Source organism: Myotis yumanensis, unplaced genomic scaffold (genome assembly GCF_028538775.1).
Source record: "Myotis yumanensis isolate MYYU_CA2020_CCGP unplaced genomic scaffold, mMyoYum1.0.hap1 SCAF_7, whole genome shotgun sequence".
Lineage (NCBI taxonomy): Eukaryota > Metazoa > Chordata > Mammalia > Chiroptera > Vespertilionidae > Myotis > Myotis yumanensis.
The window spans coordinates 74,061,810-74,083,819 of NW_027223758.1; the positions used below are offsets into that span (position 1 = coordinate 74,061,810).

Consider the following 22,010-nt stretch of genomic DNA (forward strand, 5'->3'; position numbering starts at 1 on the left):
TGAATTTAGGTTTCTGATACTTTAATTCAATTCGAGTCCTGTCAGTTCCCATTCACTTCTACCTGTTGTTTGGTCATCTCCATCAAGTTTTTCATTTGTGCTGTGCCGTCTCACTGCATTTGCTTGTCCAGTTGTTTTTAATTCCTGTTGGAATGTTGCATTACATTTTTCTTCTACCTATAACGGCTTTTTTTTTATAAGTATGTTTTACCTGCTCAAATGTTTGAATTTTCTGGTTTTGGTCTCTTCCTACTGTATTCCCATAAAGATGCTGCAGTTTCATTGGATTAAGGTGGACATTTGAGCATGCTAGGTTTACCTAAACAACGATTAGCAGGAGGATTCAGTAAGAAGGCAGGCAGGGAGAGGGTTTGGGTGGTTTTCTGTTTCTCAAGGACTCCCCCTCCTGGTGCTAGTGAGACACAGATTCATTAATACTTGGCACCTTTGGTAGACAGGCTTCCTCGGGTTCTGTTGCTTTAGTAAATCTATCACCAGCCCCTCTGTGCTCTCCATTACACCACCTCTGGCTTCCGAGGTGCTGAGCTCACCCCCAGAAGGGGTGCCTCACCAAGACCGTCAGTCCTGTGCACTTTCCACACCCTTCTTCTCTACTCCTTCCCTGCCAGAGCCAGCTTACCTGGGTAAAGCTGTTGCCATCCAGGTGCTGATATTGCTAGGACTCCTCCAATTTACTGGCAAGTTATTTGTTTCCTTTAAAAAAAATTATCTTTATTATGTAAAGTATTACAGATGCCCCCTTTAACTGCTTCCCCCATTAAGTCTATCAGACCTGAGGCCCTGAACCTTCGCTTTCCTGTTGAAGTGCTTGGTTCATCAGCCGCTCGTTTCATTGTGAATTTTCAAAATTTTTTCACGTCAATCCACACAAAGTCAATTCAAACACATGGGGGCAGACATTTGCAATGGCTAACCATGAGGTTTGACCACGATTGGTTGGTTATTTTTAGTTTGTGACGCATTTTTTTCACGTACTAGGCAAAGTACCGAAAATTAGGTACGGCGGTCTGGTAGGGTTAATCTCCTGCATATTTGCTTCTATATGGCTTAACTTCCCACCTGCACTCACACTCATTCCCAGACTAACCTGCTCATCTGGGTGAGTTTCCTAGGGCAGCCGTAACAAATTACCATAACTTGGTGCCTAAAGCAACAGAAACTTATTCTTACAGTGCTGTTTACCAAATCAAGGTGTCACCAGGGCCACCTCCCTATGAAGGCTCGAGGGGAGAATCCTTCTTTGCCTCTTCCTGCTGCTGGCGGCTCCTGGTGTTCCTTGGCTTTTAGCTGCATCACTCCAATCTCTGCCTTCACACAGCCCTCTTCCCTATGTGTCAAACCTTTCTCCTTTCTCTCATGAGGACACCAGTCATTGGATCTAGGTCCCCCCTAAAGGCTAAAGCTCTCAGTGGCTTAACATAATAAGAATTTATTTGTGGCTCAGTGAAGAATCCTGTCACTTAAGGACTTGGCTCCACGCTCCTCTTGGGCCTTAGACTGCTCTCCATGCAGCCATGGGGAAAGAGGAGAGAGGTGCTCTTATGGGAGATTGATAGAAGCCAGCTCGGGAAATGGTGCACATCTCTTCTGCCCATATTCACTGGCCAGAACTCAAATGGCCACGTGAATAACTGCAAGGAAGGCTAGGAAATGTAGTGCAGCTGTGTGCCCAGGAGGAAAGGAAATATATTTAGTAAACAACCAGTCTGTGTACATCTTTTCTAAAAAAAAAGAAATTTTTTTTTTTTTTTTTATTGATTTCAGAAAGAAGGGAGAGGGAGAGATAGAAACATCGATGAGAGAGAATCATTGAAGGGCTGCCTCCTGCACGCCTCACACTGGGGATTGAGCTCACAAACTGGGCATGTGCACCGACCAAGGAATCGAGCTGTGACCTCCTGGTTCATATGTCAATGCCCATGCTGGCTGGGCTCTGTGTACATTTTTTAATACTATTCTATCATTTTGTGATTTTCTTGTAATGACTTAACCACAAAGTTCAGAAATGACAAACTTCATCTCATTCACTTAATCCCTTACTCACAGGCATAAAATAATCTTTGCATACTGTATTTGCATACCAATTTGGTTTCTTCATTTCTTGGGTTAGCCTTGTCTACCCATATTTTAACGCTTATTTTACTTTTAACTTCTACTTTCATACATTTTTACCTTATTTGTTCCTTTGGCAAAACTGTTTATTTCCACAGGTGCCAGTGGGAGGCAGGGACAGCATAAGTGGGCAGCAGGGGGATACCCCCTACCACATTTTAGCCAGAGAAAGGAGCCCTGATCCCCGTAAGAAGCCACCCCTGAGAGCTGCCTTGACCTCCTCAATTCCCTGAGTCGACATGAACCCTTACGAGGACAAACACCTGTTTTACTGATGTGTCCCAGCTTACCTGCCCACTGAGGGACCTTCCCCTTCAGGGCAGCTTGACCTCCATGGCCATCTTGACCACTCACCACTGCTGTTCAGGCTGTTTAAACTGTTGACGATGGGGAAAAGACTCCAGGTCAAAAAGCAATTAATCATTGATGGGTTGCCTCCTGCACGCCCACACTAAGGACCGAGCCCTGGAAATGTGCTAGGAAAATCTTTCTCACATGGAAGCTGCTTTTGCCTTCTTCTTCGCATCTATCCTTTCTTAGCAGCTCATGGTTATTACCAGCTCATCAGTCTGTGGGCCCAAGCATGGACGGCCAGTGGCTCACTAGCAACGTGTGGGAGATCTTGGGTCGGCCCAAGTTTTCTTCCTTCTCCACAATCACCACTGCCCCCTCCTGGTCTTCAGTTTCTAGGCCCCTAAGAGTGGAGTTCCAGGTGCTCGCCCTTGGTAAACTGTCTGAGCAAACAGGTGCTGAGGTGGCCTCATCAGAGGCATCAGAGCTAGAGGCTCCATGGGACTGAAACATATGGTCCCTGAGACAGGACACTAGCATCTCAGGGGCCTTCTGGGCTCAATTACTGGGTGTTTGAGAGTTAAAACTCTTACCAAGCAATCTCTGCAAAAGAGAGGGGTCATTTGTCCACCTAAGATGGAGCTACAAAGGTGCAGGGAATGAGGTATGGCAACACTGAAAAGGCTACAGGAGTAACCTTCTCCAGCCCACTTCTTTCTTTAGAAAGGCCAGAAAATGTTACGCAGCCAAAACACACAGGGACAAAATTTTAAAAATTTGTAGGAAGGTCTCATGTGGTGGAAAAGTTTCCAGCAAAAAAAAGTTTGAACAAAAGCTGGACCAAGACCCCATTTCTGCCCATTCAGAAGTGGGCACCACGCAGGCCCCTAACAGACTTACACTGTGCAACTTGATTTCCCTCTTTGGACCCTTTTCTCTCATTTGAAAGAGGAAGTAATAGGAAACAGGAAATATTCACAGCTCCTGAGGTTTTGTGGAGAACTCTTATTACATAAATATTATCTTTTTACATGTATGTGGAAGACCTCAAACTGCTGGGCATTCACACAATTTCTGAATAAACGTAGAAAAATATCCACACTGACAATATAAATTTTCAACGTTTTTGAAAACAAAAAGGGATTTAAAATGCAGTAAGAAATAAGGGCATTTCTGTCCTCCACTGTCTTCATTTACTACTGTAGGCAGCGGACGCTACCGCTCATCTTGGTTCAACAAAGACACCAGGTCACTGGAAGTTTCTTCACTGCAGAAGCCCCCAGAGGAAGGGAAAGTTTTAGAGGGTAACTCCCAGTGTCCCTTCATGTTCTCCCCAGGAGAAATCCATCTTGCAGCCCAATGTTCCCAGTAGACTTGGGCCAGACACATCTAGCACAGTCACTGCCTGTCACACTAGCCGACATGGCCCAAGATCGAGAGGGGCCCCTCTGTTATGCCTGCTCACCAGCACTGCCTCCACTGGCCCCTGAGCCTTTGCCTGACGCCTGGGCTTCTGAGGAGCGTGAAGCCTGCTTTGGCAGGTGGATGGGGACGTAGATGTTGGAAGCAGAATGCTCCTTGAAGTACTCTCCTCCCTTCTCTTCATATTCTTTCCTGGTGATCCAGACGGCATCATCATCCAGGTGGTCCAAGGCCCAGTCCCGAGCACCATACCAGGCGTCCAGCACAGGGTTAGAGGCAAGCTGAACCTGAAACACAGACCATTCACCAGAAGGCGTCTCCATCAGGACTCAAGGAGTGAATGTTCAGCAGGCCCCGCCACACCCCCCTACCCTTCACCCCCAGAAATACACACACAGGAGGACCCAATGAATTCTATCTCTGCACCCTCCAAACTCTGCTGAGCTGAAATGCCCCCGACTCTCCAAGTGACACAAGCATGCAAACCCTAGCAGACTTGACCTCACAGAACAGGCGGTGGTCAGCTAACTTGTGAACATAAGACCTGCCACTCTGAGTCAGAGAGGGACCAGTTGCCCCCGCTCCTGCTCCAGTGATGTTAACCACAAGTTGTCAAATGGAGAGGGAGGCTGAGTTGGCACTCGGCCTGGAGGAAAGGCCTTCCTGGCCTCAATCCCCTCTCTGCAAGCAGAGGAGAGCAGAGGAAAGTGGAGCCTGATATGAGGCAGCTCTGGCCAATGGTGGCAAATAAGCCTCTAAAATGAGAGCAGAGAAGATGCTGCTCCCAAGGTGAGGAGAATGACTTACTCTCCATGTACAATCTTTCGTATCCTCTGCCTTTTACTATATGCATGTCTTCCTTTTTATATATATATAACAAGATTCTCATTCTGCTTTTAAAATTAAACATAAATGAAAGACCAGAAGGAAAACCACAAAAATGTTTAACAGTGGCTATCTCCGAGTGATGAGATTATACAGTAATTCTTCTCATTTATACTTTACTTACTACTTCCGCAACCAGAAAACAAAATAATTAATGCTATCTTCAAAACAGCTGGTTAGCCCTAGCTGGTTTGGCTCAGTGGATAGAGCGTCGGCCTGTGGACTGAAGAGTCCCAGGTTCAATTCCAGCCAAGGGCACATGCTGGGGTTGTGGGCTCGATCCCCAGTAGGTGGCAGGAGACAGCCAGTCAATGATTCTCTCTCACTGTTGATGTTTCTGTCTCTCTCTCCCTCTCCTATCCTCTCTGAAATCAATAAAAATATATATGTTTTTAAAAACCACACACACAAGAAACAGCTGGTTACATTATCAATCAGTACCTGAAAAGATGACTGAAAGGGTCTCATTGCCAACAGTTCCTTCTCGATTCTAACTTTCAGCCCAGGATACATCAAGTTCCCGCCGGTGAGGAAAACGTTCTGAACCAGCACCTCCTGAACGTCCTTTGGGTACCTAGGAGAGAAAAGATTACTCTGCTATGGTCCCTATAACTTGAATATCAGAAGAGAATGTACATGTGGAAATGTAAGCTCTCAGTACAAAAGAGAAAACATCTGTACAAGTTTTTAAAAAACTTCCAATTTTCATTTGCATCTTTACAGGATGCTAAATATCTAGTCAAAATCTTATTTTGAGTGGTCAATTCATTTCCTTAGCATGATTATAAGTTTTATGCCTTTCTAACACATGTTTTTTAAAAACTAATTTTATTGAGGTTTGATTTACACACATTTTGAGGAAGTCTGGTAAACTATATACCCAGCAACCATCATCACCACACTCTACATCAGCGGTTCTCAACCTGTGGGTTGCGACCCCTTTGGGGGTCGAATGACCCTTTCACAGGGGTCGCCTAAGACCATCGGAAAACACATATATAATTACATATTGTTTTTGTGATTAATCACTGCTTTAATTATGTTCAATTTGTAACACTGAAAATACATCCTGCATATCAGATATTTACATTATGATTCATAACAGTAGCAAAATTACAGTTATGAAGTAGCAACGAAAATAATTTTATGGTTGGGGGTCACCACAACCTGAGGAACTGTATTAAAGGGTCACAGCATTAGGAAGGTTGAGAACCACTGCTCTACATAAAGAACATTTCTATCACTCCAAGAAGTCTCGCCTCCCTTTTGAGAGTCCATCTCTCTACCTCTGCTTTTTTTTTAAGTAAGTTTTATCATATACATGTTTGGCCACTTTCCCACCCACTGTTAGACCAAGCTGACAGCCATTCAAAGCAGCTGCAATAGCTTTTCTTCCTTGCTAGCTGTAAGTTCCCATCCTGTTTATCCAACAGCAGCCACAGTACCAAACGTCATGTTCCTTACTTGTCCAAACTGAATTATGAAAACTCACACTGCAGGAAAATGCCTGTATAAACGGGAGGGGGGAAAGCACGCTTTTATAGAAATGCAAACTCCTAAATAAATGTCTACAAGGAGGAAAAAAGACTTATAAGTTCTGCACATTTCTGGGTAATTTACAATCACTAGTCTTCAATGTGAAGGTTTATACAACAGCCAGTGCACATACATTACCACGTTGCTCAAACCTAAAGGCCTGGCGAGAGTACTATCTGAGCACAGCAAGTCAATGAGAAGGAGAATGTGAGAGAGATTTCCAATGCCTGACCATCAAATCTACCACTCAAAGCCAAGGAAGTGGTTCGGGAAAAAAAAAGAAGTAGAAGTTTCAGTCTCACCTGTCCAGAATGTACTGAAGGGTCTCCGCTATCCCAGCCTGCTCTTCGCCTAGGAGAGATGGCTGGAAGATAATCTCTGGAGCCCGAATTCTTTCTGTCCCAACAAACAGCTGGTGATATGCTGCCAAGTTAAACACGGGCTTTAAAAACCCAAGGTTTAAAAGATATTTTTAGACCATATGACAAACATGCTCATTGCCAGTTTCCTCAAACTGCACTGTTTATTCCAATACAGCTTCTGTCCTTTGTTCATGCCCAAGTAACCCCTCCCCAACTCTCCTGATTTGAACATTCAATTTTCTAACCCTTTTCCACCTACAAATTTGCATCATGAAATGGTCCCTGAATGGCAGGGAAAGAGACTGTTAAGAGTGGCAGCAGAAAGACTGAAAGACCAGGTCTCCTGCCCAGGGCCTTGTCCAGCACCCTGGTCCCTGCACAGCAGAGAAAGCTTTTTCCCAGGTGTGTCTCAGACCAGGTCAGTCTCTCTGGGTGCCACTGTATGACATAAAAGTAGACCCAAATGAGGATTAAGCATAATGACATTGGCTTAAATTTGAATTAAACCACTAAAGCTGGTCTTCAGGTATAAAGTCCCCAATTACTTACCCAAATGTTTCCATCAGACACACTATTTATTAATCACAGATTCTCAGACCTTGATGATGGAACCCCAATTGATAACCCTGACTTTGGATGTTTTAAGTATCAGAACCCCCCTTTCTAGAAAATACAATTGGGATTTTTAAAATATCTCTAAAGGAGACTAGACTAGCCTGGTCATTTATGTCACAGTATAAAGCATGAGCATGATCGAGACCACAGGAGTCCAACCTGGATAGCAGCGACCGGCTTCTCTACTTCTGGCGTTTCCTCTGAAAACAAGGGTTCAAAATCATTGATGTTTTCCACGTCTTCCAGGGACGGCTCTAGTGGCTCTAGGTCAGGGGTCTAAGAATAGAATAAACAAAACAGAACAGGTCCTGTAACTTCAGCAAGCCTTAGTTCTATTAGTTCACTGTCACGAGAAAGGACTGAAACCTTCCAATGGCCTAAACTATGAAAAAATGAAACCATGAAAAATTTCTAAAGTATTTAAGAAAAGAACACGCATGAACACAAGGATTAAACGACTGAAAAGCCAGGAATGGGCTTTGCTCTTGTCCCCCGCACTGCTTCCTACTTATATAACCTCAACTCCTACCTTCTCTCTGAAGCCTTCTGATGGGCCCACCCACACCTGGGGCACAGTGGGAGCCCTGCTGCCTGCAGGAGTCACACCACCACACACAGAACTCAGGGGAGAGGGCGTGATACCTGGTGTCTTACAAAGTGGCTTAGACTACCAGCAAAATTAAGTAAATCTCTTCATAATTAGTAGATATACATGCCAATACCAACGGGCTGGTGATGTGGCTGAAAGCTCCCGGGTGGCGGAATGCTTCCTGTCTGTGGAACAGGCTTTGCTCTTCAACAGTGAACCTGGGTGGCCTGACATGCTGGTACCATCCCCAATGGAGGATTTAGAACTCATTTTCATTTTGACCTGGTTTGGGGATAGGTGGGAGTGGGAGTGGTTCTGGATGACATCTTCAGCCAACTGTGGTGCTGCCACATGAAAGGCAGGTGAGTTTTACCTTCTGGACTCAAATGGGAGAATTACAGAAAGAAATATTCTGTTGTATTCCATGGAAGAATGCTCTAATAATGACAGCTGTTGTAGAAAGGACTGTCTTAAGAGATGGTGTCTTGGGAGGGTTCGGGCAGACTCGATACCATCAGCTGAGCATGCCTAGCCTATCCATATATACTACAATGTAAACTAGCATTCAAACTGCCCTTCCACATTCCTCCAACACACACACATCCCAAAAAAGTCATGTGGTATATGTGGCTCAGAGAGGGGTGACAATGCATTCTAAGTCCTGACCAATATAGATGGCCTATCATATGTAAGGGGAGGGTAAACCCTGGAAAGGACAAGGAGTATTTCTTCATCTGGGACTAGAGAACAGGATAAGAGGCACTGGCTTAGAAATAGGTAATTTAAGGAGGCAAGAACCTAAGGACCTTGCTCTTGGCAAAGGAGGTGAGAGCATCTCTGCCAACACTGATCTGACTCGGAGCAGGACGCCTGCTGCCTGGCACGATCCTCACCACGGATAACCTACACTTTATGGTGAGGAAACCAAGGGTCAGGAGGCTTAATAACTTGCCCACGACCACATTACACCAGAAAGTGGTAGAAACCTGGCCTAAAACAGAACTTCTTAGCTCCAAATTCTGGGCTCTGCCTTAAGTTGAAATTCTGAAAGTCATGATGTCCCACAAAAACTTTAAAAATAGCTGAAACTGGTTTGGCTCAGTGGCTAGAGCGTCAACCTGCGGACTGAAAGGTCCCAGGTTCGATTCCGGTCAAGGGCATGTACCTGGGTTGCGGGCACATCCCCAGTGGGAGATGTGCAGGAGGCAGCTAATCAATGTTTCTCTCTCATCGATGTTTCTAACTGTCTCTCTCCCTTCCTCTCTGTAAAAAATCAATAAAATATATTAAAAAAAAAAAAAAAAAAAAACTTTAAAAATAAGAAACTCGAAACCCAGCTCCTTATCTTCCTAAGCCTGGAAGGCTTTACCTTCCAACCACTGCCTTTCAGTGAGATCACAGTGTCTGGAATCAATGGCTGCTCTGAACCTCTCCTGCACTACCTCTAACTGTGCAACCTTGGGCGAGTTTCTTCACTCCCGTAAGTCTCACTTTCCTCGTTCGTAAAATGGGAGTGATGACAGTACTTGTTGAAGAGTAAAAATTAATCAAGATGACAGTTGCAGAAGAGCTCAGTGCTGGTTCTGGACATGTCACGTGTTCCATTATCATCAGTCATTGCCACTCCTGTCACCTCTGCTTCTAACTGGCACCAAGATCGCTAGATCCTACATTTAAGTGTCTCTTCCTCCACCCTCTACCCCCAAGACAAATTTCAAGTCAACTACAACACATTTTTATCCTCTCTTCCCACCTTCAGCCTTGCCTCTCCCTAAACCATCTTCCTAACTGCCTCCAGTTATTATCCTAAAATAAAATCTCATCAGATGACTTCCTTGCTCACCATACTTTGAAGGCTTTGTCTATCTGAGAGATAATATCCAGGTTGATTGGTAAAGACCTTTATAGACTGGCCTTGGCCTCCCCCTCCTGACTTCATCTCCCACATTCTACATGCCAAATGTGCCATGCTCCCTGCCCATGTGGTTCTTTCCATCTGAAATGTCCTTCCCTCCTCATGCTTATGGAAATCAAATCACCTTTCCGGGCCCAGCTTAAATATCCCAATCTTTTCTTAGAACTCCATCTGCATTCCCACACACACCTACCACACCTGACAAGTTTTTTTACAGTCCACTAAGTATGGTTCTACAGCTCTATTTTTTTTAAGGCACCAAGAAGGGCAGGAACTGTATCTTTTTTAAAAAATATATTTTTAGCCCTGGCCGGTTTGGCTCAGTGGATAGAGCGTCAGCCTGCGGAATCAAGGGTCCCAGGTTCGATTTCGGTCAGGGGCATGTACCTTGGTTGCGGGCGCATTCCCAGTAGGGAGTGTGCAGTCGGCAGCTGATCGATGTTTCTCTCTCATCGATGTTTCTATCTCTCTATCCCTCTCCCTTCCTCTCTGTAAAAAAATCAATAAAATATATTTTAAAAAAATTTTTTTTATTGATTTCAGAGAGGAAGGGAGAGGGAGAGGGAGATTAAAAACATCAATGATGAGCGAGAGTCACTAATTGGCTGCCTCCTGCATGCCCCACACTGGGGACTGAGCCCACAACCCAGGCATGTGCCCTGACCAGGAATCGAACCATCACCTCCTGGTTCATAGGTCAACACTCAACCACTGAGCCATGCTGGCCGGGCAGGAACTGTACCTTAATCACCTCTACAACCCCAGTCCCTGGCATACCACACCTAGCTCTCAGTGGTGGACACCTGAGATACACCCTCTCGTTTTCCTAGAATACAGATGTTTGGGTTTCAAAAGCTTCTTCAGCTACAACAAAAATATCACCCATCTTCATCTAGCTATATTCAAAAGCATGGCACCTTAAAAAATAAGATAACTTGTTAGCTTCACTAAAAATGGTAGAGATATTTTACTTATACCAATTCACATGATTCACAGAGGAACAAAGCTAATAATTTCTACACAGAAAACAGCATCCAAAAGAGAATACAGCTCTCTAGCATGGCTGGCTTCTCTTCGTCTAGGGCTTGCCAGGGTCTTCACGTGCATTGTGTGGTGTTCAGAAATACAAATATGACTGTTCTTTTTGAAACTGAACAGAATGACGGTTTGCCAAACCACAGCAGGAAGGATGCAGCATGGGTGCCTGGAACAGCACAGAAACAAGCAGAGGCCAGTTCTCATGGTGGCTGGTCGGGCAAAGGAACTTTCTATATTGGGCCCATAGTGTTTCCTAACAAATGACAGCGCTCTAAAACCATGGAAGTGGGCACCTGCAGGTTTAAATGCTTCATCAGCAATGCTAACAGAGCCTACTCCTTCACAACATCCTCCTCGGAATACTTGCACAATAGTAAGGGCAGGAAAGGATTGGTCTGTAGACAAAAATGGATTTTAGAAAATATTAAGTTAAAAAATTTAGCTGTATTAATCCAATTCAGCCATTAATTCTTGGATGGCATTTTAAAATGAACTTTGGTCCACATAAATCCATTCTCTCCATTCTAAGTGAATAGTTAGAAAATACTACAAATACTTTCTGGAAGGCAGAACTGACCAGCCAGAGTCATGGTCAAATTTATCCCAGGAAGATTACAGTAATAAACTCTAGTCATTAACAAGCACCTTTAATAAATGCCCACCGACCATTAAAGCTCTGGGGACAGATCAATTAATCAAGTTTATTGTATACAGAGAAATCTTTTGAAGTTTAACATTTCAAAATCTCCCTAAGCCCAGAGAGATTTAATATGTACCCCCTGAGCACAGAACAAAGTAGGGACCAGCACGTATCTGCTGACTGAATGGAGTGGTTGAATCATGGCATGAAACCAATGCAGAAAAGGGAACCAAAGAAAGGAAAAATTAGTTCCCCAACTGCTCAGGAATCACATCTTCAAAGTTGTTTGTTTTCCTTTTAAACCTGCCAGTGGCTTAGTGCAGTGGTCGCCAACCTTTCGGACCTCACGGACCACCAGTGATCCGCAGACCACTGGTTGGCGACTGCTGGCTTAGTGCACATTTCTGGTGTAAGGATGCTGATGTCCTGGTGACATGTTAAACGTAATAAAAACTAAATATGGATGAATAAACAACAAAGACAACTTGGTCCTAGATCCCAGTAAACAAAAGCTCAATCTGAAACACAGACCTGACAACTGGGAGAAGCAAACTAGAACATGCACGTTGGTTCCACCAAAGCTGATCTGGGATGCTGTGTGCAAGTAAGATAGTAGGAAAGGGACCTTCTAGCTGAGATCTCAGTGAGCCATAAGCTGTACCTAGGACACCTGACTCAGGATCTGCTCTAGCAAATGGGCATGCTCAGGATCAGGGGCTGTCCCCGTGCAGTCAACAGCCCGTCAGAGAGGTGTAGAGAATGCGAGGTGAAAGCAGGAACTGAGAGAGCCTCCAGCTATGAGATGGTCACTGAGAAAAGCTACTTTCATGCTAAGCCAAACAGTTCCGAAGTCTCTGGTAAGCACCACATTACACCCAGCATCAAACTGGATTTTCCTACAGGACTGTTTCTTTCTAAGTGTAGGTTTTAGATTTAAAGAAATATTATTTTAAAAGAAAACACACAACACAATAGTAGGACTGGTTACTTCTGCCCCTGAAGTGTCACAAGTTCCTTTGTTTTAGAATTCTAGAAATGACAGATTCAGGAACAGTGAGTACACTTACACATTTTTCCAGCTTTAAAGACAGAAGAGCCAACTAGCGATCTCCGGCTGAGGTGTGACCTCCAGGCAGCCCCTTCACCACACAGGGCCCACAACAGCATTTGGATTACCCATGGCCCTACCTCAGCCCTGCCCCTTTGGCCACATCAACACTTATTAATAGTCCACTGGTAGGGAAACAAAGAGGGGGGAGAGAGAGAGAGAGAGAGACAGAGAGAGAGAGAGAGGATCAAAGAGCTTATTCAAGACTTAGTTTTTAGTAACTAACAAAAAGCTGATCTTTACTCAACATTTTACTGAGCATGCCCACTATTTGCTGTAAAAAATGCATCCATTATGTATGCAGCATGATCCCTGTCCTTAGAGAACATTAAGATGGAAAGGAGGTAAGTGAAAGATAAACCACAATCTATAATAATAATCTATAATAATAAAAGCATAATATGCTAATTAGACCAGACGGAGGACGACCTTCTGGACGAAGTCAGGGCTGCGAGGGAAGCCCGGGTCCAGGGTGCCTGCCGGCAGCTGGAGGAAAGTCTGGATTCCAGGTGCTAGAGGGAAGCTGGTGTTGGCAGCCGGGGGGAAGGAAGGCCTACTCTTGCACGAATTTCGTGCATAGGGCTTCTAGTAGACTTAATAAAGCAATGAAGGAAGTTAAAGGGAATGTATGACTAATTGCCTAAGAACCATCACAGGAGCAGGTTCAGGTTTAAGACAGCACCACACAAGTGGTGTGTGAATGTTCTTCCTATTCTACACACACACTTCCCCATCCCTGGGGAGCCAGAGGTCTACAGGGTGAAACCCCTTGGGTCAGAACTTCAGTTGGTACAGGTTAGTGCTATCATTGCCCTGCCAGTGTACCTGTGGACATCACTCACCACACCAGCTCTCTTTCCCCCAAGTCTGGTCACAGACACTTTTATATCAGCTTTCTCCAGACAGTCCTCCCACACTCAGGAAGGTCTACTATCTCTACATGACCCCGCTCCCCAAAACACTTAGTACCTCAGGCTTGCTGTCCACCACATCCACCTCGAGGGTGACTTCGGATTGGAGGATTTTCTGCTTAGCTTGCTCCACGGCCGAACTGAGCTTGTGTATGTAGGACTGCAGCTCTTCTGGGGAGTCCATGTTCAGCTCCATCAGGGCTTTGTGAAACTGATCCATCTGGCCATCCTCTAGAAGTTCCTGAAACCAGAGCAGTCACCATTCATCCTCAAAGTCATCAGTGCAATCACAAACAGGAAGGACAGAGAAGCAGCTTAGAGCCAAACAGAGAACTACAGCAGGACAGGGCTCCTAGAGCTCCTCAGCGCACCCCACCACAAAACCACACCTCCCCCCAAAGTGTCCCACAGCTGTCTCCCTAGCTGTCCCTAGGCTGCCATGGCATCATGGTTTCACCACTACCTGACCAGGCAAAACTAACCTATGGTGACAGACATCAGAAACGTTGTCATCTTTTGGGTGGGGAGAAGTGGGAAGGTTACTAAGAATAGGCAGGAGGAGAGAGACTGCTGGGATGCTGTTAATGCTCTATTTCTGGATCTGGAGAGCAGACACACGGTGTGTTTCACATTGTGAAAATGCATGAGCTGCAAACTTCAGATTTGTGCACTTTGCAGCATGTGTGCTACACTAACATTAAAAAGTTAAAAAATAAAATAAAGGAGATTATAAGGCTGACATAAATCAACAAAGCCAGAGTCCACAGCTCTTTCAAAAATACCTGCTGCTATCCCATCCTCTGTATTAATGATCCTAGACTCCTTCATCACCCCAAGGGCAACCGAGTCGATGCATTTTGTGGGTAAGGAAGAATATACAGGAGGAGCATTTGCTGAGCAAGGCCGGGGGCCCATCTAGGATCTGCTGTTACCTGCACGTACTGCAGTCTGTCTAGCCGCTCCTGATCAAGCTGCAACTTCTCCTCCCGCCGCCGGGCATTCAGCTCCTGCAGCCGCCGCAGCTGCTGCTGCCGCCTTTCCTGCTTCTCCTCAGCGGTCAGAGTACTGCCGAGCAGTTTGCTGGAAAATGGGAGCTGCATCTTGTGCACATTGTTTTCATAATAGTCAGGGCACCGCCATTTCTGCAATTCTTCAAATAAATAAATTTTAAAGTTATGAAATAGCAACACTACTAGCACAGAAATTAGAAAGACAATACCAGGATTCTAGGTCTGTGTAAGATAAAGAGCATATGCCATACAATCTCTGAATTACCCAATCAACAAAATGCAGCCATAAAACTGGACATGATGCCAACAGACCTCCTCTAAAATAATTGCTAAGTACAGGTCTTCAGACAGAAATGATACCAGAAGGAAAACTGGAATACCAGGAATGTACAAAGAGCAATGGAAATGATGAAAACCTGGTTAAATGTAAGAGACGAACCTCTTTTTGAGTTTAAAATGTTTGACAATTAAAAGTAAAAACCATACACTGTCTGACAAGTTCCCAATGTTGTGGATGATTACGTAAGACAACTCCAGCACAAAGGAGGAAAGAGAAAGGAGTCGCTAGCAGGCTAACATTTCCACATTCTACTTGAAGTGGTAAAATAGTGATTCTAAATAGACTGTGTAAATATGTTTATTGTAACCTCTAGAGCAATCACTATTGAAACTAAAGAAAGGTATAGTAAAGCCTGGCCGGAGTGGCTCACCTATGAACGTAGGAGGTCATGGTTCAATTCCCAGTCAGAGTTGTGGGCTTGATCCCCAGTAGGGGGTGTGCAGGAGACAGCCAATCAATGATTCTCTCTCATCACTGATGTTGCTCTCTCTCTCTCCCTCTCCCTTCCTCTCTGAAATCAATAAATATGTTTTTTTTAAAGACATAGTAAAAAAACAACAGATAAAATGGAATACCAAAAATATTTTTAAAATGTTCTAATAACCCAAAAGAAGACAGCAGAAGGAAACAGGATCAACAAAGAGAAGGAACAGAAAACAAATAATAAAATAGTATACCTAAATCCAAATATATGAATAATTAAATCAATTTAAAATCATCTTAACATTCCAATTAAAAGACAGAGACTGAGAAAATAGATTTTAAAAAGACCTAACTATTAAGGAATTCTCAGGGGGGAAAAAGGAGACATATGTAATACTTTCAAAAATAAAGATTTTTTTAGAAAAATTAAAAAGCAAAAAAAGAAACTCCCTTTGAATGTAATAATGTGGAAAGAGTAAAAAAGGATGGAAAGACATACCATGCAAATACTAATCAAAAGAAAGTACGAGTGACTACATTAATGTCCACATAGACTTCAAAGCAAAGAAAATTGCCAAGGATAAAAAGAGAGATTATATAATGATAAAACATTAATTTGCCAAAAAGACATAAGAATCCTAAATAGGTACCCAACAAAAGAACTTCAGATAGTTAAAAAAAACACTGACCAAAAAAAACACAGAAAACTGACCAAACTGAAGAGTCCAAAGCAGAAACACCATAGGATCATATAATTGATATAGAAAAAGCATTTCACAAATTTCAAAATCCATTCAGCAAAACTACAAACAGAAGAAAACTTCCTTAACTTGATAAAAGGCATCTGCAAAAAAACTAGAGCTTCGCCCTGCCTGGTGCAGCTCAGTGCTTAGAGCGTCAGCCCACACACCGAAGGCTCATGGGTTCAATTCCTGGTCAAGGGCACCTACCTGGATTGCAGGTTCGATCTCTGGCCTAGTCAGGACACATGGGGGAGGCAACCAGTCGATGTTTTTCTCTCACATCAATGTTTCTCTCTTTCTCTCCCTTCCCCTATCTAAAATGAATATTAAAAAATATATCCTCAGATGAAGATTTAAAAAAAATTTTTTTAAACAGAACAAAAACAAAAACCTGGAGCTAACAACATGTACTTAATAGCGAAAGACTAAATGCTTCCCTCAAGATAAGGAACTGGGAAGAAGGTAAGAATGCCCATTCTGACCACTCCTATTCAAAATTGTACTAGAAGTCCTAACCAGTGAAATAAGGCAAGAAAAAGAAATAAAAGGTCCCAGAAATTGACACAAGCCATTATGCTCAATTAATATTTGACAAGGGAGCCAAGAGCATACAATGGAGTCAAGACAGTCTCTTCAGTAAATGGTGCTGGGAAAATGAACAGGTACATGGAAAAAAATGAAACTAGATCACCAACTTACACTATACACAAGAATAAACTCAAAATGGATAAAAGACTTAAATGTAAGATGAGCAACCATAAAAGTCCTAGAAAAAAACCATAGGCACCAAAATCTCAGGCATCTCTTGCAGCAATATGTTTACCAATAGATCTCCTAGGACAATGGGAACTAAGGAGAAAATAAGCAAATGGGACTGCATCAAAATAGAAAGGCAAGGAACTAGAATAGCCAAAACAATTTTGAAAATAACCTACATATGTAAGTTATCAGCTAACTAAACATTTTATGAAAGTAAATACCAAAAGGGAAAGGAGATGCTAAAAAGTAATGAGTAAAAAAAATGAGCAAATGAGTTATCCTGGAAACAATTTAAGGAATGCCCCCAAAGCCAACATCCAAAAGCTGCAAGCAAACAACCTCTTCATTACCTTCCACATAATCCTCCGCGATGTAGCTGTGCTCATGCAGGATCTCCTCCATGCGGCTGAGTGTGATAGCCGCCAGGTGCCCAGGATACTTCAGCTGCAGGAGACGCTGGAGGTAGCCAGCTGCTTGGCTTCCTCCCAGATTGATGCGTTTGCAATTTTTAGCATCTAACCTACAACCAAGAAACAGAAAACAACACTTACGTTTTTTAAAGAATAGTTTATTGATTTTTAGAGAAAGAGGAAGGGAGAAGAGAGAGAAACATCTTTTGATTGCCTCCTATATGCCCCCTACCGGGAATGGAGCCCAAAACCCAGGCATGTGCCCTGACTGGGAATCCAACCAGCAACCTTTCAGTGCAAGTGATGACATCCAACCAGTTTAGCCACACCCGCCAGAGCAACAGCACTTATTGTTGACAGCATGAAAGAGAATATGAAGCACCTTTGGGGAGAAAGGGTAATTTAATGTAGATGAAGGAGGAGAAACAGACCAGCCGGGATAACATAAAACCTTAGTTGGAAGGGACTTTAAAGTTCCCATGGTCCAACATCTTAACCAATGCAGACTTCCTAGTCCATACCTAGACAGACATGTGTCCATCTAACTTCTGGCAAGAGTTTCAGAAGGAAACCAGGTTCAATGGGAAGAACGTGTACTCTGAAGTCAGACCTGCCATCAATTTCTCAAACTGTGGTCCTGGAACCAAGTATCCTAGAATTAGCTGAGGAAATGTTAAATGCACCAATTCTCAGGACTCGTTTGCTCTGGGATGGTCTGGGAATTTGCATTTTAACAAGCTTCCCAGTAACTCTAGTATAAGCCAGACTTTTGAGACCCCTTTCCCTAAACACTCCACTTCTACTGACACAAACACATTAAGTAACCCCAGGTATATTGGCTTAGTGTAACTCCCTAAGACTACCAGGTCCCTTTCACATGAACTGAAGGGAAAGAGAACCAGAGTAACTTTGTGTTCTTAATGTGAGACAGTAACAGAGTCCCTAAGAAGTTGCTATTATTGATATTTCGCTGCTATATCACACCTCACCAGCAGATGCCAGCATAGGACAAGATATGCTCCAATCTGATCATTTCTTAGCCTTCAGGTAAAATAATTTTCTCTCAATACAAGATAAAAATAACAATATCATCTTTAATTTTTGCGTATCGTTTTACATAATGTAGACAACTCTGTATAGGAGTGTTTGGTAATGTGTAAGAATTATTTTTCTTCATTAATTTTTGTAAAAATTTCAAGAGAAATTCCTACTCTAGGGCTCAATATATTCCACAGCATTTGTTTTAAGTTAAATGTTCATAATGCGCCGAAACCGGTTTGGCTCAGTGGAGAGAGCGTCGGCCTGCAGACTCAAGGGTCCCAGGTTCGATTCCGGTCGGGGGCATGTGCCTGGGTTGCCGGCACATCCCCAGTGGGAGATGTGCAGGAGGCAGTTGATTGATGTTTCTCTCTCATCGATGTTTCTAACTCTCTATCTCTCTCCCTTCCTCTCTGTAAAAATTCAATAAAATATATTTTAAAAAAATAAATAAAAAAAAAAATAAATGTTCATAATGCTTTATAATTTACAAAGTGCCATCATCTACATTATTTCATTTCATCCTCAGGATAACCCTGAGCAATCAATTTTTCCCACTGTACATATTAGGAAACTAAGTGAAGAGGCTAGGTACCTCATCCTTAGCAGGACTACAAACCAGGCATTCAACTCCAAAGCTAGAACTTTTTTTTTTTTTTAAATATACATTTTTGTTGATTTCAGAGAGGAAGGGAGAGGGAAAGAGAGATAGCAACATCAATGATGAGAGAGAATCATTCATCAGCTGCCTCCTGCACACCCCCTACTGGGGATCAAGACCACAACCCGGGCATATGCCCTTGACCAGAATCAAACCTGGGACCCTTCAGTCCGCAGGCCCACACTGAGCCAAACTGGCGAGGGCAAAACCAGGACTCTTTTCTTACACATCCCCTTTACTCAATGAGAAATCTCAGGAGAGCATGATGCTGGCCTAGTCTTTCATCAGACAACAAAAGCCCAACTATAAAATAAGAACAGATTTTAGACATGACAGAAACGACCCTCACTTTTTATTCAACTCAAAAACATTTAATAAGTACTTATTATGTGCCAGGCACTGTACCTGAAAAACGTCTAAACTATGGTGATTAAAGAGCTTTAAATAAAATTAATACTATCTTGCTCTAACCAGTTTGGCTCAGTGGATAGAGCATCAGCCTGTGGACTCAAGGGTCCCAGGTTCGATTCCGGTCAAGGGTATGTACCTTGGTTGCGGGTACATCCCCAGTAGGGAGTGTGCAGGAGGCAGGTGATCAGTGTTTCTCTCTCATCTATGTTTCTAACTCTCTATTCCTCTCCCTTCCTCTCTGTAAAAAATCAATAAAAAATATCTATCTATCTATCTATCTATCTATGTAAAGAAATATCCTGAAGAAAAAAATAATACTATCTTAATAAGAAAGTGACTCCAGAACACAGTCTAAATTAAGTTTATTCAAATAATTTATTCAAACATTGTTATTGAGCCCCTAGTTCCTGCAGGTACTGTGTTAGCTATCTCACTATAAACCAGAATTATAAAATTCCACAATTGTGGATTTGGACCTCGGAGACCATCCACCTCAACTCCTCCAAGAGGTCATAAAGAATGTAAGGTGAAGTTACCTACCCACAGTCACAAAGCGAGATAAGTCAGAGCTAAGCCCGGTGGCCAGTTCATGGTCCGGTACCTGCTCTTTCAACTCCACCTTTAAAACAGGCACCCAATAAACGTTTCCTGAATGCTTCTCAAAAGAGCACTCATGCCGTTAAGTGTACTCACCTCCCTTCTAAGATGGGTAAAATATGTGTGCACTGGTACCCAGATGAAATGATGAGCCCACTGGAAATCAAGGTCTTTGGCTTATTGTGGTAGAAGCTGAACAGGCTGTCTATTCCGTAGGCAACCTTGGGAACCCCGTAGCATTCAAAAAGGAGCTCAGACATCATTTGTCGTGAATACAGCGGGTTGCACACCGCTTCTGTCAAAACGATGGGATGGTCAACACAGCCCTACTTTGAAAGAAAAGAACAAATAGATGATGGGTGATACAAGAATACTCTTCTTAAAGCATAAAAGAAACCAACATCCTATTGCAAGGGCTGAATTTGCTTTTGGTCTCCAATCAAAAACCTGATCAGAAGCAACTGTAAAACATTCCTCTCATCTCTATGGGAAACGGTTTTGGAAAATATGAACGCAGAGTCAATTTAAGGTTATTAAGTCAAGCCCCTTCCAAACTATCAGCGAATCATACTGGCTCTATCTTCAAAATAGCTCCAGAATCCAGCCACTTCTTCCCACATCCCCCCCACTCCCTGTTACTTCCCTCTGATCAGTCACCATCACCTCTCACCTGGGTGCCTGCAACAGCCTCCTCGCTGGTCTCCCTATTTCTATCTGTGACCCAGGCCACGCCATTTCCCTTATAGCAGCTCCAGCGACCCTTCCGGAATGTAAGTCATGTCTCTCCTCTGCTCAACTTCAAGGCTCCTCAGTTCACTTGACAAAAGCCTAGGTGTGTCATGTGCCCCCTCTTTACCTCTGAGTTCCTCTTCCACTTACTGCGGCCCCGCCCTCACCGGCTGCCCTGCAGGTAGGATTAGGGCATCCATCCTTCTGCCCCAGGGCCTTGCACCGGTGGTTTCCTTAGTCTGCAACACTATTCCTCCCTCGGATACTCCTGTGGCTTGCTCCCTCAAAAACCGCCGTCAAGTCACCTTTTTCCTGAGTTGTACCCTTGCCCTCTTATTGAAAAAAAATATATAACCCTCTCCTCTCCTTCTATCATGCCACAGAACCGACTACTGCATTCTACTTCTAGTCTGTCTGTCCATACTAGTTCCATACGCACGGGTTTTGTGTTACATTCACAGATGTACTCCAAACGCCTAGAAAAGTGCCTGACAGAGTAAGTGCTCAATGCATATCAGTTAATAAATGAATCTGTTAGCAAAGGAGCAACATGCCCGAATGTACGCTCCAAGAGGAAAGGAGTCTGGTTCTGTCCATAGTGCATCCCCAGCGCCTTCGGCTTACACACGCTAGGCGCTTCGTGTCTGACGGCGCGACTAAATGAATGAATGACTAAATAACCACCAGCGCCACGGGAGGGACTATTATTTCTCTGAAGGCAGAGGGAGCGGAGACACGACCTCATCCCTCACCCTCAAGCCCAGCACACCCCCCTCCCGCCTTACCTCCCCCCCCCTCCGACGCTCACCTGCGAGGAGACACCCAGGTGCTGGAAGCAGTAGTCAAACAGCAGCTCCTGCAGCTCCAGGTTGACCGGCACGTTGCGGTCGAAGGGCGAGCGCAGCATCCAGCGCAGCGGCTCCAAGCTGCCCAGCGCGTTGCCCACCTGGGGGCCCGCCCCGCCCCGAGCCGCGCCCCGCCCGCGAGCGCACACGGCTCGGAACTGGAGGCGCGGCTCCAGGCCTGCATCCGGCCCAGGGCACGCCCAGCCGGCACGGACCTGAAACGACCCGTTGTCCAGCACCAGGGGCACCGGCAGGGGCCCGTGGGCCACCGGGCCGGCCTCCAGCACTGGATCTGGAGTGGCGCGGGCGTCCCGGAACGGGAACACGTTCCCCGCCGGCCCAGCGGTCCCGGACGCCGCCATCTTGCAAAGACCGCTCTGGCTCCGCCTCTCACCGCAGCGTCGGCCCCGGCGGCGCGAAGCCCCGCCCCGGCGCGTAACGCTGCGCGGCTCGGGTCCTAAAGAACTTCCAAGCCTCACCTCCTCGCTGAGGCCAACGAACTTCTTCACCTCACTCGCCCCTCGGGGCCCAGGCCACCTTCGGGACCGCTGGGGCCCGACCATCCTGGCGGTTAAGTGCTGCAGTTGCTCAACCTCGTC

General features: G+C 44.4%; 1 protein-coding gene across 2 annotated transcripts; it reads right to left on the minus strand.

Annotated features, from left to right (window-relative positions):
* Positions 1-1,690: 1,690 nt before the first annotated feature.
* ACTR5 (actin related protein 5) lies at positions 1,691-21,974 on the minus strand. 2 transcript variants are annotated; one of them, XM_070420979.1, is made up of 10 exons: positions 21,375-21,797; positions 19,934-20,163; positions 17,071-17,240; positions 14,378-14,595; positions 13,504-13,686; positions 7,404-7,520; positions 6,570-6,709; positions 5,173-5,305; positions 3,890-4,133; positions 1,692-2,510 (listed from the first exon to the last, which is right to left on the minus strand). In XM_070420979.1, the coding sequence occupies exons 1-10, from the start codon at positions 21,771-21,773 to the stop codon at positions 2,506-2,508; spliced, it is 1,839 nt and encodes a 612-aa protein (XP_070277080.1). In that variant the 5' UTR covers positions 21,774-21,797; the 3' UTR covers positions 1,692-2,505. The 2 variants fall into 2 exon arrangements, with proteins under 2 accessions (XP_070277079.1, XP_070277080.1); XM_070420978.1 differs by having other exon boundaries at positions 1,691-4,133; positions 21,375-21,974.
* Positions 21,975-22,010: the final 36 nt, after the last annotated feature.

Coding starts and splice junctions, on each gene's coding strand:
- ACTR5 (XM_070420978.1), bottom strand. CDS start 21,974: ATGGTCGGGCCCCAGCGGTCCCGAAGGTGGCCTGGGCCCCGAGGGGCG. Junction 17,241..19,933: donor TTACCCATCTTAGAAGGGAG/GTGAGTACACTT, acceptor TCTTGGTTGTAG/GTTAGATGCTAAAAATTGCA. Junction 14,596..17,070: donor CGCGGAGGATTATGTGGAAG/GTAATGAAGAGG, acceptor ATTTATTTGAAG/AATTGCAGAAATGGCGGTGC.